Raw genomic sequence first — 17,181 nt, 5'->3', positions numbered from 1 at the left:
TGTTTTGCAGAGGGGTCAAATACTTATTTCCCTCATTAAAATGCAAATCAATTTATAACATTTTTGACATGCGTTTTTCTGGATTTTGTTGTTGTTATTCTGTCTCTCACCGTTCAAATAAACCTACCATTAAAATTATACACTGATCATTTCTTTGTCAGTTGGCAAACGTACAAAATCAGCAGGGGATCAAATACTATTTTTCCCTCACTGTATAACGGCGTGACTTTTGGGAAGGGTGAAGGGGGAAAGGAGCAACGGGATGCTTTTGAAATAGGATCCCCCACCCCCCCCCCCGCCCCGTAATTCCGCTTTCGTGGAAGCGGCGGTAACATTGGAAGAACGCTGGATAAAGGGGACTGCGTTTAAATGTACATCGAGAGAAGGACACGGCGGTTGGGAGCCAGCGGATAGAGGATGGGGGGGAGGGGGGGGTGAGAGGGGGGTGAGAGTCGAAGAGGACCGGGGGGGGGGTGGAGGCGGCTTTAGCAACGAGTGGCGGGATGGAGGGAGAGGTGACCTTGCAGAAACACATGCTGCCGCCTCCATCAGCTGTCAGAGCCAATAAGTAGCACCGTTACCCAGGGATCACAGCACGGGAGGAGGGAGGGAGCGGAGAGGTGGGGGAGAGGTGGGGGGGGGGTGGGGAATGGCGTGGGTGACAGTGAGCGGCACGTGTCACGTGTCACTAGAAAGCACGCGGTCCCTCACATCACACATGTGGCGCGAGAGCGCACTCCCGTACACCCAGAGGCATTGCCAAAGATAAAACAGGCGGCCAGTACACATGTACACGCGTACAAAGAGATAGTGTATATAAATAGTGTACGCAGTGCGGACGGCTGGGCTGCCTGGAGCAGCTTACAAACAGCGTCAATGGGTTGATTTCACAGCAGCCGCCCCGAAAATATTGGCAAGCGTTAATCAAGTTGCTCAGCTCCTTGTAACGACCCAATGACAATCATTAGTCTACCCGTGCGCTATGTTAGGGTCTAAATTTGAGATCAGAAAAATAACTACACCCACATGAGTTTTATTAACAGTTGCACCTGTTCATTTATGTGCTTTAGGCTAAGGGTGAGGGGGAGGGAGGAACGGTGATGCGGTGGTTAACACAACACACAATGAACCTGACTACCCAAGTTCGATTCCCGGTCAAGGCTAATATCAGCGACGAGTGAGGTCTCAACTAGTCCTGGCGCCCACCATCTCCTTCATTTGCAACATTCAAGGCGTTCCATTGATGACATAAGCATATCGTATGCTTGTAGTTTTTTACAAATTGTGGCCACCGTATGATCGTATGTTGAACTTCTTTCACCCCATACATAGCCAACCGTAATAATCGGAGGTGCGGGGCGGAAGGACAACAAACTCAACACAAAAATAATCTCTAAAGAAATGAGTTTTCAATTTAAAATTTTAAAAGTTACTGATGAAATGTACGATTCGACGCACGTGGTAAGAATTGACTTGAATTGACAAGTCGATGCGACGTCACACACATGCAGTCTTTCCTTCCTTCATACGGCATTAAAAAAAATGACAAAACATCAAAACCATACGATGAGTTTGGTGATCCGGCAAAAGTTACTGACAGGCAAACAAAGACAAAGATCCCCCGTGTAGCCTTAACAGACCGTTGGGGCCAGTGCTGTTTGCAAGCACCTATGAAGGCCGGCACGGCACACGAGCGGATGGGTGGCCAGCACACCGGCCGCCTTTGTCTACCGAGTGGCGATGTTTAACCACCGCAACAGGTACTCATTTGAGGCCGAGTCAACCTAGGGGCGGCCCAGGAGCGGTTCAGATAATCGTCACTGGTGCCAGCCATGTGCGGCAATCGAACTCGGGTCGCGTGGTCCGTAGTGGAGCGCGCTAACCGCAACGCTTCCGCTCCACGCCGGCAGGCACACACACTCAGTACAATGCGGTTAACGTACGATGCATAAATGGACTGACAAATGGGGGTCACCGTTTCACGAGCAGAGGGGGTCATTCTCGCACTCCTGAGTCCCCACGTCAGTGCTCGTCTGAGCCCACCGGTGCTTGGAAACAAAGCCCTCCCCCCCCTCCCCCCCCCCAGGTCTAGCACAGCTCCGAGCATGCTAGGCCGGAGCGTCACTGCAGCGAGTTCACCAACCAGCGCGGAGTACCGGCGCGTGAAGCAAAGTGCCGCTCCGGAGGAAAGTGTGAGCGCTGCTGCGTGAAGGTGGTGGCGGGGGGAGGGAGGGAGAGTGAAAGATGTGCAGATTAAGCATCACAGACAAGGGGGCCGGAAGGTTGGAGGGTTGCGGCGGGGGGGGGGGGGGGGGGCAAAGGGGGGCGAGTGGAGGGAAGGGGGCGGTTGGTAATGCACAGGGAGAGGTAGTGCTAATGTTACGCGCACCCTGCAGTGTGCATTTATACAGCGCTGCTGCCAACACAACGGATGTGAATGACAGCGGCTTAACAGATCCGTCGATCAATTTGGATCAGAGCAGCAGACTGGGCGGGGAGGGGGCAGGTTAATGTTCGCTTGCTGTGCTTCATGCAAACGGCCGCGGATATGAAATATGAAAATCTTAAACGTAAATGAGAATGGATTGCCTGGGGAATACATTCCCTTAACGGACGAGCAAACAAAACACGACCAATACAAAAACACATCGAGGTAAAGGTGCAGCCCTGCAGCTGCTCACTCATGGCCATCGCTGGCAGAAGGGGGCCTCCACTCCCACGAGGAGCTCTTGAGAGGGCCTCCAAAGGGTGCTGGGCCTACTCTTCCAAGCTAGCCAGATGTCTTAGAAGAGGTGGAAGTATCCACATTCTACCCCATGACACACGACCTACCTACCTACGGATCTACTGCTTACTCGAGTGTATACACACTCATAAACACATACAGTGAGGGAAAAAAGTATTTGATCCCCTGCTGATTTGGTACGTTTGCCCACTGACAAAGAAATGATCAGTCTATAATTTTAATGGTAGGTTTATTTGAACAGTGAGAGACAGAACACCAAAAAAAATCCGGAAAAACGCATGTCAAAAATGTTATTAATTGATTTACATTTTAATGAGGGAAATAAGTATTTGACCCTCTATCAATCAGAAAGATGTCTAGCTCCCAGGTGTCTTTTATACAGGTAACGAGCTGAGATTAGGAGCACACTCTTAAAGGGAGTGCTCCTAATCTCAGCTTGTTACCTGTATTAAAGGCACCTGTCCACAGAAGCAATCAATCAATCAGATTCCAAACTCTCCACCATCGTCAAGACCAAAGAGCTCTCCAAGGAAGTCAGGGACAAGATTATAGACCTACACAAGGCTGGAATGGGCTACAAGACCATTGCCAAGCAGCTTGGTGACAACAGTTGGTGCGATTATTCGCAAATGGAAGAAACACAAAATAACTGTCAATCTCCCTCGGCCTGGGGCTTCATGCAAGATCTCACCTCGTGGAGTTGCAATAATCATGAGAACGGTGAAGAATCAGCCCAGAACTACACGGGAGGATCTTGTCAATGATCTCAAGGCAGCTGGGACCATAGTCACCAAGAAAACAATTGGTAACACACTACGCCGTGAATGACTGAAATCCTGCAGCGCCCGCAAGGTCCCCCTGCTAAAGACAGCACATATACATGCCCGTCTGAAGTTTGCCAATGAACATCTGAATGATTCAGAGGACAACTGGGTGAAAGTGTTGTGGTCAGGTGACACCAAAATGGAGCTCTTTGGCATCAACTCAACTCGCCGTGTTTGGAGGAGGAATGCTGCCTATGACCCCAAGAACACCATCCCCACCGTCAAACATGGAGGTGGAAACATTATGCTTTGGGGGTGTTTTTCTGCTAAGGGGACAGGACAACTTCAATGCATCAAAGGGACGATGGACGGGACCATGTACCATCAAATCTTGGGAGAGAACCTCCTTCCCTCAGCCAGGGCGTTGAAAATGGTTCGTGGATACGTATTCCAGCATGCAATGACCCAAAACACAGGGCCAAGGCAACAAAGGAGTGGCACAAGAAGAAGCACATTAAGGTCCTGGAGTGGCCTAGCCAGTCTCCAGACCTTAATCCCATAGAAAATCTGTGGAGGGAGCTGAAGGTTCGAGTTGCGAAACATCAGCCTCGAAACCTTAATGACTTGGAGAAGATCTGCAAAGAGGAGTGGGACAAAATCCCTCCTGAGATGTGTGCAAACCTGGTGGTCAACTACAAGAAACGTCTGACCTCTGTGATTGCCAACAAGGGTTCTGCAACAAAGTACTAAGTCATGTTTTGCAGAGTAATCAAATGCTTATTTCCCTCATTCAATTGCAAATCAATTTATAACATTTTTGACATGCGTTTTTCTGGATTTTGTTGTTGTTATTCTGTCTCTCACTGTTCAAATAAACCTACCATTAAAATTATAGACTGATAATTTCTTTGTCAGTGGGCAAACGTACAAAATCAGCAGGGGATCAAATACTTTTTTCCCTCACTGTATATGTGTGTATCTACACACACACACACGTATATACATATACGTGTGTGTGTGTATATATCTGTGTGGATACACACACACGTGTGTGCAAGCGGATTCGCAGAGATTAATACATTGTGTGCACAAAGATGGTGACACGGACACAAGTTGTCACAACGCGAATGAAGCCACCGGCTATTAGGCATGTCGGTTGTTAAATATTGAACAACTCTTCATTGAGGCTACTGGCTGAGAAGAACAGACACTGGGTTTCCAGTGATGAATAAGAGGCATCGTGTGATCAAATCAAAATTTCCTCGCCCATTTTTCCAAGTGGAATAGTTTCTCTGTAACAGAGCCCCCACTGGCTGTGTCCACAGTCGCGTGCGGTTTGGATGCGAGCCGTCTCCGATTGGACGGAATTCATCACGTGCGGCTCTCCTTCGTGTCCTCCTATCTCACCGCTTCCTGAAAATATTTATTTGGAGAGGAAAGGGAAAAAAAAGTCAGGTGGCCCCCGTCATCGTCACCATCGTCACCATCATCACCATCAGCAACGGATAAAAAATAATGAAACACCTCTCAAAAGAAGAGAAGGTGACTCAGCGGTGGAGCAAGCGGCTCGCAATCGGAAGGTCGGAGTTCAAATCCTGGTCTGGGGGGGGTGAGGGGGAGTTGACTCGGCCCATCATCTTTTTTACCCCTTCTGGGGTAAAAAAATAAGTATAACTTTGCGTGGGGAAGTTAACTAAACCATAATTTATCTCTGTGAGTTCCAACAGACTTTTAAAGGCTATATGAAACTAAACTAAAAACTATTTGTGTTTTACCAGGCAAAGCCCACTGAGCTGTGTAGCTCTTTTTAAGAAGTGCCTGCCCACAAATGATAGCCCAATGAAGTGGCGTATCATGTGGAAATTTATAGCAGCCAAATACTCTCAAATGCGTGATGTTAACTCTAAATGCGAAGGGAAAAACCGGAGAACCCGGAGAAAAATCCACGCGACCACGCGTAAATCTACGCGATCTAACCCACAAAAACCTCTATTAAGGATGATATTGGTCGCGAAAGCCTACGCGTTAAACTCCAAATATACAGCAGGCATCGGGGTCGGGATCGAACCCATGACCTCCTGTATTCCAGGCGAGGTAGCTAACGTCTCTCCACCGCGAGTAGGAAACCACAAGGGGGGTGGCCATGGGAGAGAGAAGAATAAATAAAATTACAAAAAGTTGCCAGGAGAGACTTCCAAATGGGTAACAGCTGTCAGCACCGCATTAGAATGCGCGTCCGCGTCCGCGCGACGGCCCCAGAGAGTGACGGCGCTTTCAGCGGGCGCTCGGTGCGCCCTCGCTCGCCTTTGTAGCTTTGCGCGTCGTTACGCAACGTGAGGCTATGTTTGGAGACGATGGAAACAATGCTGTTGTTTAAAAAAATAAAAAAAACCTGGAGGTCAGGGTAGGGGGCAAGCGAGCAGAGATGGCTACGATTAGGACAGGAGGGGAGCGCTCGCTGGGGTCATCATCAGCTGCACGTTATGACGTTCCGGGCCGGTGCAGATATAGGAGGCTTTGGTGAACGCGCACCCCCCCCCGCCCCCCCCCCCCCCCCGAGCGAAAAATCAAATCCCCTTCGACATCAATGTCATGGCGGTGAAAGTAAAAAAAACTAAAAAAATCGCTTTGCAAACGGAGGGATTACACAACCCCCTTTTTTTGTATGTACTCCCTGTGCTGAACATGCTAATTGCGTTACACGCGTGCGCGCCGTGCGTTTTCGCTGTGTGCGCGGCGAGCACGGTCGCCGCACGTCATAAAATGCGAAGGAAGTTCATTGCATTACAAACTCATTGCGAATCTAAACCAAATCAAGCGCAAACCATCACTCATCCCGGCCGTTATGCGGTCCGAGACCGATCCGTAAAAAAAAGATTAAGTGCTGTGTGCATGTCCGCCTACCCCGCTGAGTGTAATCTGTGTTTAATTGGGATAAATAATACGCACAAAAACTAATAACGTGAAAACGGGCGAGCGGAAACCGCAAGATTGAACGCGAGAGCGTGGGTTCGGCGGTGGATCTGCTAAAAACAGGTGAAAGCGCCGTGGTCACGTCACCTCGCGCACATTCGGCAACAATTATTAATGATTTTGATTAAAACCAAAAACGCCAGCTGTGTGGCGCACGCCTGCGGCTCTCGGAGCAGCAAGCGACAGTGAAGCACCATTAACCCCGGAGCGGCATGCACAGCTCCGGCGCCACACGGCTGGCTGCCCCTCCCCCCCCTCAATGGGAAGCCCGTTCACAGGACCAATCAAATCACCCAGCTGCCCCTCCTATACAGGGCAGCACTTTCACTCGGTCATTCAAATCATCTTATACAGGGCGCAGCGCTTTCACATGGCCTATCAAATCACCCAGCTGCCCTCTTATGCAGGGCAGCGTTTTTAAACAGCCAATCAAATCACCATGCCGCCCCTTTTAACGCAGGGCAGCACTTTCACTCGACCAGTCAAATCGTACGACCGAAAACTCTCACAACACGGATGAAGGTCCCTCCCCTTTTAAGGAGAAATCAAATCTCCAAGGATTCTCGCTTGCTGCTGAGCTGCTAATGGACAGTAGGAAACGTAACAGGCGGGCACGTTGGACCGTTAAGAGAGCCAACGTCTTTAAAGCGATTTGACAGCGCAAAGGACCGCGCCTGCGGCAACATGCAAAACACACTCGCACGAGCTGCACATACTTGTACGCAAAGCTGCATATCGATTTTTTTTTTGTATTAAACCTACTTCTTACAAAAATATTCTAGTGCTGATAAAATACGCTTGGCGTCCGGGAACATCATAATACTTTTCAACTCAACACGCACATTGTAAAAAAGTATTATATTGCCCATCTTGGGCGAGGGGGGGGTGATAATATACAAACAGATTTGGGCATTGCTACTGGAAAGCTGTGTGGCGAGTTGTGCAGCAATTGCTTTAGGAGTTTTGGTTTGTTTTTGAGAAGTGCCCTCAGACTAACAAGACACACGGACCCCTCATGTGATGTTTCCCAGGTTAGAGCAATAAAGCAGCCTTCGCTGTACAGCTTAAAAAAGAAATTGACAACACATGTCACCAAGGTGCACGTCCGGGATGCACCACGTGCGGTTGCGGTTGTTGTTGTTGTTACATGGCGGAACAACCCCGAAGGCAACATCGGAGAGCTTTACGGCACAGCTGCGAACACCTACACGGTATAATTTCACCGTACCAAATAAATACGCTCGGGACAGCTGTAGCGGCGCGGCTATCACTGCACCAACATTCATAATAACAGCCGTTGTGTAAAAAAAAAAACCCCCCACACATGGAATAAATAAATAAATAAATCGGCGATCTTGCGAGCGGCTATTTTGCGTACGACGGGAGCCGCACTCTCCTGTGCGATGAAGCCACGAGCTTGCTCAGCTGTGCAGACCCCCCGGGGGGCGGTTGCCTCCGCGCACGCGCCCAGGGGGAGTGTCACTTACCGTCCCCGACACGCTCACCCACCGCCCCCGGCTCGCTCGCTCCAGCACGTGCGCTTTAATCCCGCGGAATGTGGATATTAAGTGGGCATTAGCGGTCAGCCACCCCCCCCCACCCCACACCCTGCCCTCCCCACTGGAGCCGGCTGAATTGCGTGCCGTATGTATGCATGTTGAGCTTGTTTCGCACCGTACGTAGCCAACTGTGCTAATCGGAGGCGCGGGGGAAGGACGACAAACTAAACACAAAAAGCGGTTTCAATTTTATTGCTTTATTTTTTTATTATTATTTTTTTATTGTTTCCCTTCTACGTGACTTTACCGAAAGAACCAAGAATAGGTTTCAAAGAAATTAGTTTTCAATCTATGATGACTCCGGGGCGAAGACAGAGGGATGCTGGGGGTTGGGTGGGTGGCGGGAGACGCCCCGCATTCTCGTGCTCGGAGGCCACAGGGCACAAAAATACACGCGCCCACAAAGTCCGCTCTGTGTGTCCACACGTACATGCAACGTGTGTTGATCCCTCACCAAAGCCTGTCGGCTTTCCAGTCTAACGTTATTCATTTGGAGGATTTGTTTAAGCAAACAACCTGAATGTGAAATTGTAGTTGTTGATCTGCATCTGCATCAGCCAGAGGAAAGGCAGACAATGCTGGACCAGTTTTGACCTTCCCAGGTCTTTATCAGCAGGGTCAGAATTTATTTGACAAACCTGACTTTCCTGATGAGACCCTGAAGGTCGAAACTAGGTCAAGAGTTGCTTACTTAAATAAATGCCACTGGAAAATATTGCTCTGGAATGGCAATAATCGGCTGACAGACTAATACTTATTTGTATGTGTATGTGGAGATACAAAACGGAGTTCTCCTTATACTTGCTATTACCCATAATGCTGCAGAGTAACCTGCCGGCGCTGAAGGCAATGAGCGGTGCGCACTGCTGGTGCATCAAGAACAGGACAAAGATCCTCCATATAGCCTTAACAGTCTGTTGGGGCAAGTGCTGTTAGCGAGCACCTCCAAAGGCCAGCACGGCATACAAAGGGGGTGGGTGGCCAGCACCACGCCCGACCGCCTTTGTCTCTCCAGTAGCGATGTTTACACATCGCACCAGGTACTCATTTTAGACCGAGTCGACCTAGGGGAGGCCCAGGACCAGTTCAGATAATCTTCACCAGTATTGATCTCGTAGCGCAGTGTGCCAGCCGCTACACCACCGCTCCCCACTGCTGGTGCCTCACCTCCCCCCCCCCCCCCCCCCCACCGTGACGCTCGCTCCGGCCTCTGCCACATCCGCGTGAGATCGGCGAGTGTCCGGGCGGCCACGCATCCTTGCCGGTCAGCGCACAAACTGACCCTCTAGGACGTGCACCAAGCCTGCAGGCCACCCTCTGCGGAGGATCGGCGCGACGATTCGTCTGCGGCTGTACAAACGGACGACAGAGGCGGCACCCCCGTCCTTCGCAAGAGAGGGCCCTCGTGAGTTAATATGACAAAATTCGAAATATGAGCCACCAGGACAATGTGTGACATTCACCAAAGTCACCATGGTGACCAAGGTCTCGCTTACATAAGGGGAAGCGTATCTCATGAGGTTGTTTCTCCGACAAATGACACGGTTGAGTTATAACCGATACCCTGCCTCTGGTCAATGTCCCATCTCCCCGGGGTCTTATCTATCTCCAGGAAACCTTGTCGGAGCTCTTCATAATCATCGCCACGGGTGCCGTGCGCCACCAAAAGGCCACGGCCGGACGAATCCGGCCGGAACACACGGCCACCGCTCACGGCGAGGAGGATGGCTCCCCGAAGCCATCGCTACACGTCAGGTGGATCATATTCTTGTTTACGCCTGGCGGCGCGTGTGCCACATCATGCCCTGCCAGCAGCATTATCCGTGACAGCGCCGGGGGGGATCTGCATCGCGCCTCTACAGCCGTCTGTCCCGATGCCAAAGACAACGTGCTCTCTTTAACAAAGTCAAGGGCGAGGTCAGACGGGCTACGACGGGGCTATGCCGCCGCTGCTACCCATGCCACGCCACCGCTTCATTCCTTCTGCGAGAACGCGCAGCTGTTGTAAAGTCGAGAACCGTCCGCCAAAGGTTCACGTTTCTCGGAGCCGTCGCGCAAATCCTCGTTAATGAACGGTATCGTCTCGGGTGCCGCCGTTTGTTCCCCTAGGCGTGATCACCTGACACGTCTGCACTAAAGTGGGGCGCAGCGGCAAGCTAAGCCCCGACGTGTGCCCTTCCCTCATCTTCCTCCTCCCACATCTAAAGGCCTACCGGGGCCAACTTATTACCTCTGTCGACAGCTGCATCTCACTGCCGGTGCGTGAATAATTCATCGGCCGGTAAATTATTGTGCTCGCTTGCCATTCCCGTGAAAGGACTGCAGCTATTCCCCTCTGTTCCATGGCAGGAACCAGACTATCAGCACTTTCTCCATGTGAAGTCTTTTCAAGCAATAAAATCGAGGAGACCTGCCCCAGTTCAATCCTCGGGCACAAAACACGGTGAACCGCGCTCATTTTTTCTGACGCTGCCTCCAAAGGCCGAGGGCTTTAATGAACAGTTCTGGGCTCTCCCCAAGGGCTCACCGCCTTCCCGTTGCATCATTAAAAAACAAAGTAAAAATCGGAACGAGAGTGCCACCACCACTACCACCTCCGCCACGGAGCTGGTATCTGCATAGCCACATCCCGCCAAGCCGCCACCTGCCCCCACGTGCCCGTTCCATCACTGCGTGCCCTCTGCCTTCCGTCTCCATGGCCAATTTTACATCCCTCCCGACACCAGCATCTCCCGAGACACCAAAGTGCTCGCGAAGCTGCTTTGTATGTGTTGAACTTCTTTATCCAAAACGATTACCAGGTACAGTGAGGGGAAAAAAGTATTTGATCCGCTGCTGATTTTGTACGTTTGCCCACTGACAAAGAAATGATCAGTCTATAATTTTAACGGTAGGTTTATTTGAAACAGTGAGAGACAGAATAACAACAACAAAATCCAGAAAAACGCATGTCAAAAATGTTATCAATTGATTTGCATTTTAATGAGGGAAGTAAGTATTTGACCCCCTCTCAATCAGAAAGATTTCTGGCTCCCAGGTGTCTTTTATACAGGTAACGAGCTGAGATTAGGAGCACACTCTTAAAGGGAGTGCTCCTAATCTCAGCTTGTTACCTGTATAGAAGGCACCTGTCCACAGAAGCAATCAACCAATCAGATTCCAAACTCTCCACCATGGCCAAGACCAAAGAGCTCTCCAAGGATGTCAGGGACAAGATTATAGACCTACACAAGGCTGGAATGGGCTACAAGACCATTGCCAAGCAGCTTGGTGAGAAGGTGACAACAGTTGGTGAGATTATTCGCAAATGGAAGAAACACAAAAGAACTGTCAATCTCCCTCGGACTGGGGCTCCATGCAAGATCTCACCTCGTGGAGTTGCAATGATCATGAGAACGGTGAGGAATCAGCCCAGAACTACACGGGAGGATCTTGTCAATGATCTCAAGGCAGCTGGGACCATAGTCACCAAGAAAACAATTGGTAACACACTACGCCGTGAAGGACTGAAATCCTGCAGCGCCCGCAAGGTCCCCCTGCTCAAGAAAGCACATATACATGCCCGTCTGAAGTTTGCCAATGAACATCTGAATGATTCAGAGGACAACTGGGTGAAAGTGTTGTGGTAAGATGAGACCAAAATGGAGCTCTTTGGCATCAACTCAACTCGCCGAGTTTGGAGGAGGAGGAATGCTGCCTATGACCCCAAGAACACCATCCCCACCGTCAAACATGGAGGTGGAAACATTATGCTTTGGGGGTGTTTTTCTGCTAAGGGGACAGGACAACTTCACCGCATCAAAGGGACGATGGACGGGGCCATGTAACATCAAATCTTGGGTGAGAACCTCCTTCCTCTCAGCCAGGGCATTGAAAATGGGTCGTGGATGAGTATTCCTGCATGACAATGACCCAAAACACACGGCCAAGGCAACAAAGGAGTGGCTCAAGAAGAAGCACATTAAGGTCCTGGAGTGGCCTAGCCAGTCTCCAGACCTTAATCCCATAGAAAATCTGTGGAGGGAGCTGAAGGTTCGAGTTGCCAAACGTCAGCCTCGAAACCTTAATGACTTGGAGAAGATCTGCAAAGAGGAGTGGGACAAAATCCCTCCTAAGATGTGTGCAAACCTGGTGGCCAACTACAAGAAACGTCTGACCTCTGTGATTGCCAACAAGGATTTTGCCACCAAGTACTAAGTCATGTTTTGCAGAGGGGTCAAATACTTATTTCCCTCATTCAATTGCAAATCAATTTATAACATTTTTGACATGCGTTTTTCCGGATTTTTTTGTTGTTATTCTGTCTCTCACTGTTCAAATAAACCTACCATTAAAATTATAGACTGATCATTTCTTTGTCAGTGGGCAAACGTAGAAAATCAACAGGGGATGAAATACTTTTTTCCCCTCACTGTAAGGCCCACATATGATATATAGCTCTTTTTTTTTTAAGCGACCTGGTCATCACAAATGATAACTCAACCAAGTGGCTCATCGTGCAGAAATTTGCAGCAGCCAAATACTCTAAAACGCACGTTTCTAAATGTGGAGAAAAAAACTGGAGGGCCCGGAGAAAAATCCACGCGGCCACGGGGAGGTAGACATGCGAACTCCAAATATACAGCAGGTGTCAGGGTCAGGATTGAACCCAGGACCTCATGTGAACCAGGTGAGGGAGTTAACATCCCGCCACTGTGGAGTCCTCGCACTGTACGTCACCAACAGCGCGCTAATCGGAGGTGCGGGGCGGAAGGGCAACAACAAACTAAACACAAAAAGCAGTTCTCAAGAAACGGCTTGCCGGACATGCCGGCAGAATAAGCGCGACCCGCGCACCCACAAAATTGCGAACGAGCACCATTGCACCTCGTCATCCACCGCCACCTTTCCTTGCCATCATCCCACTCCACAGGCCCAGTTGCCCAACAGATTGATCCGCACGGCCCAAAAAATTCGCCTGTTAAAAAAAAAACTTACCGCGCCTTATCGTGTAAACCCACACCTTTTAGCTAAGACGATCTGAATCTCATCCTTCACCACTCGGATTTATGAAATCCCACTCACGCCGGCCGCTGGTCGGGGGCCTGGTCTGCCGGACCGTCTCTTGGGACTGGATTTTTTTTTCTCTGCACGCGATGGAGGGGTAGCGGGGTCACGTTTACATGCTTCCAGTCGGGGCTGGGATCTCCGCGTGGCGTCAGGGGAGCCGCCAGGCAATCCGGACCACGACTCTATCAATCTCCGTCTTCACTTTCGAGATGGCGCAAGGGGGGGGGGGGTGAAGGGGCGGGGGGCAGCTTCCTCGCCCCAGACCGTGGGAGCTGTCCTCCCTTAACCCCTTTTGGCAGCGGCCGGCCGCCCCACGCGACGCGGCGGAAGCATTCGCGGATTACTCTCTAAGCCCTTTTCGCAATTTCATTTCCCAGCTTCGTCTCCTTCGGCCCTTATTTTGCCATTTTGCACTGTCAATTCTGGCTCGCACCCGAAAAGACCTTCGCACTCTCGTCAGCCAGACGTCCCATCGAACGGTGGGGGGGGGGGCGCATAGCTTTGCGGTAAAAAAAAAACTATCGTAACTGCCGACAATGAACCGGTACCGGGCACCAACTTAAAAAAGGAAAGCGCGAACCGGAAAGGCGAACAGCCCTTGCGTCATGAGTATGCGCCTCGCGTGAGAGTGTAAGCGGGTGTAAGGCGAGTGCAAGTGTGAGCGCGAGCAGTGCGTGTGAAACGCTCACCCCAAGTGGTCCTGTCTCTCTGCCAAGCGGTCGATGAGGATGTGGAGGCGCTCCCAGCGCATGCGGCTGCACTCCTTGTGGAAGTCGAACGCCTCATACCTGCACGGCGAGCACGCGCACACACACGCACACACAAAGACCCCCTTGTATAGCCTGTGCGGGGAGCAGTGGCGTAGCGGTTACCGACAACAACAAAAACAAAGATAAAGATCCCCCGTATAGCCTGTAAAAGACTGTAGGGGCAAGTGCTGTTAGCGAGCACCTATGAAGGCCGGAATGGTACACGAGGGGGTGGGTGGCCAGCACCACGCCCGACCGCCTTTATCTCCCTAGTGGCGATGTTTACACACCGCACCAGGTACTCATTTGAGGCTGAGTCGACCTAGGAGAGGCCCGGGACCGGTTCAGATAATCGTCACTGGTGTTGGCCGTGAGCGGGAATCGAACCCGGGTCGCCAGGTTCATAGCGCAGCGCGCTAACCGCTACACTACCGCTCCCCATGCCCCAACAACACACGCATGCACACATGCGCAAACATACGTACACGCGTACACATACGCACGCGTGCAAACACCTCCGATTAGCACGGTTGGCTACGTACAGTGCAAAAAAGTTCAACATACATACACACAAAGAGTATCCTTTACTTTAGCCAAAGGGACTATCAGAGCCAGAGGTGTCCATGATAAGTTCTAAAAATAAGAATGTACTTATTTATCCAGGCGAGCCATGCCGAGTTGTCAGACTCTTCTTCAGGAGAGTTCTGCTGCTGCTGCTGCTACATTGGGGTTTTATTTTAAGATGTTTTCAGCCAATTAATGATGAGCTGTGTTTAAACAAGCATAAGGAAGCCGGAACACCCAGATAAAAACCCACGCGTGCGATGGGGCAACGCCCTACCCTCGTACAGATGAACACAGATGGCGAATAGTCCACTTGTTGGAGCGCTTTGTCCGTACCAGCCAGGTGTATGGCACCTCCTCAACGGCCACGGGAAGGGAGTTTCACACCATTTGTGCGGTGGTCCACCGACCCTCGCCTCCACAGTACACTGGGTTACATGCCACGCGTGTAGCCAACCTACGAATACTGACACGGTCAGGCGAGTGGGTGTGTGGCCGGCGCCACGCATGCTGCCTCGCGCCAGTATCCATGGTTACACAACGCCGCACCAGGTACTCATTTTAGGATGAGTTGACCTCGGGGGAGGCCCAGAACCGGTTCGGATATTCATCGCTGATGTTGGACGTGGCCAGGAATCGATGCCGAAAGTAAATAATTGTATTCGATTAGACCAGTAGTTCTTTACCTGGGAGTGCGAGATGCCCTTTCTGGGGGTGCCAAGACATGGCCAGATTTCTTTAGAAGGTAAATCATCAAAACCCAAATTAAGCACGCGCATGTAAGTACAACTAATATGTTTCATTAAACCCTATCTATTTATTAACATTATAATTTTTTTTTTACGATTGAGAACCAAAGGGCTGAAGTAAAGGTTAAGAACCAGTGAGTTAGGCAATGCAGTGCGCTAACCACTGTGCTCCCACCAAGAACACACGCTGTTCCAAATACACTAACACATTCGGTTGTGCAGTTCGAGATCCTATGAAACCGATTTGATTTTCATATCTGGGAATTGTTCAAGTTGAGAAGAACGGAGAGCAAGGGAAAGTGAACGGAGAGAGAAAGATGGGAGACGGAACGAGAGGGAGCAAAGGCAGAGAGAAGAGTAAAAAAAGTGAGGACAAGAGGGAGAAAGGGAGAGAGCAACAGAGAGAACAAGAGAGAGGGATACTGGCAGAGTGAGAAAGAGAGAGCAAAGAGAAGGCACCAAGGGGGAGACAAAGGGTGGGGGAGAGAGAGGGTTGGGGAGAGACAGTGAGAGGCAGAGAGAAAATGAAAGAAAAGTAAAGATGAAACAGAGATGGGGGGAGGAGACAGAACGAAACCGAGAGAGAGGGGGAACGGGGAGACACGGCGATACGGAGAGCACAAGAGGGAAAGAGAAGGTTGAGGGAGAAAGAGAGAACGGGGGAGAGAGCGAGATTGCCTAAGGGTAGCAGGAAGGGCAGGTCGCTCACTGGATCCAATCGCTGCCCAGACGCTTGGTCAGCGCCGCAAACGCCTCCTCCAGCCTCTTCTCCGAGCCCTTGTGGTCCACCTTGGGGGGTGAGGGGTTGGGGGAAACAGCACACCCAGGAGCCATCGTCATTCACCAGAGCCGGGGCACGCAGCCACGTAGCCGGGGCGGTGAGTCGGATGACAGATTTTTTTACGCTTCCGAACGAAGGTTGAAAACCTTCGCCCATTGGCTCATTAGCTCCGTCTGTCTGTCGGTCCGTCCATCTGTGACGAAGGGGAGGGGTGGGACAAAGCTGTTGTGTAGAGTTGCAGCCGCATTAGGGATAACGTCCAATTAAAATCCGGCCACGTTGATCAGAGGATTGAACACAACTCGGGAGGCAGAAGAATCGCAAGAAAAAATATTGAGTGTTAGCATCAATTACGAATGAATTTTGCCCATGTAGACTACCTGTCGGATATATGCAAAGGAGTATTTATTTTCCTGCCAGATACACGTCAGCTTCCATACTGCTCGTTAAACACGTGCACGGATGAAAATCAGGGTGGAAAGTGTTGCATAATCCTTGCCTACGCAATATTTTCAAAACTTGTTTCACTTAAAAGCTTTTGTCTTCCTCTTCTGATTTTTATGTCGAGGCGATGAAGCCACTCAGTGGCCTCCGTGGAGGCTCGGTTGAACTCGGTGACATTAATAAAGTATTAAAGCTTTCGTGACTGCATAAAATTACTCATTGGTTTTTTCGGAAAAGTCACGTTTGTAGAAATACAATAAAATTAAATTAAAACAAAAAACAATCACGTTTCGATCACAACGCAAGCGATCTTCATCAGGTGTCAAGAACAAATCACGGAGGTAAATAGAACAAAAAGATAAGACGAGAATTCAACAAACCTGAAAAAACATTATGTGAAGCACATCCAGTCAGGTCAACAACACAGTTAGACACTTCCTGGCGGACCACGAATTTCAGAAGAGTGTTAAATTTCGTGTTCAACCTTTGGATTGCACATACCAGCATAGATAGAATGAAAAATACGAGGTACACGGTCAGTAGAAATACATATACAAGTCCACCAAGAGGTAAGGAGGGAGGAAAGACGGACACGGAGGCAGAGAGAGAGAGAGAGGGGGGGGGCCGGAGGGATGAACAGAAGCTTAAATAGGAAATACGGTTGGAGGGGGGGAGGGGCCAGTGCGAGAGCGGCAGCTCAAACACGCACATCTTACACATACAAAACGGCAGCTCAAAAAAGTACCACCTCTTGTAAATACAAAACGGCAGCTCAAAAAAGTACCACCTCTTGTAAATACAAA

General features: G+C 50.2%; 1 protein-coding gene across 1 annotated transcript in view; it reads right to left on the bottom strand.

The window, feature by feature from the left end:
- The window catches only part of SACM1L (SAC1 like phosphatidylinositide phosphatase), a 67,880-nt gene that overhangs the window by 33,810 nt on the left and 16,889 nt on the right, over window positions 1-17,181 (bottom strand). The window contains exons 11-12 of the mRNA XM_076069733.1: window positions 15,863-15,942; window positions 13,781-13,879 (exon numbers count right to left, since the gene is read on the bottom strand). Coding sequence (XP_075925848.1) covers window positions 13,781-13,879; window positions 15,863-15,942 — 179 coding nt within the window. The remainder of the gene's footprint in view (window positions 1-13,780; window positions 13,880-15,862; window positions 15,943-17,181) is intronic.

The sequence above is a fragment of the Petromyzon marinus genome, chromosome 25 (genome assembly GCF_048934315.1).
Source record: "Petromyzon marinus isolate PM22_M1 ecotype Great Lakes invasive population chromosome 25, UKy_Petmar_22M1.pri1.0, whole genome shotgun sequence".
Lineage (NCBI taxonomy): Eukaryota > Metazoa > Chordata > Hyperoartia > Petromyzontiformes > Petromyzontidae > Petromyzon > Petromyzon marinus.
The sequence above is the reverse complement of the archived record's forward strand: the minus strand, read 5'-3'. Positions and strand labels throughout refer to the sequence as shown.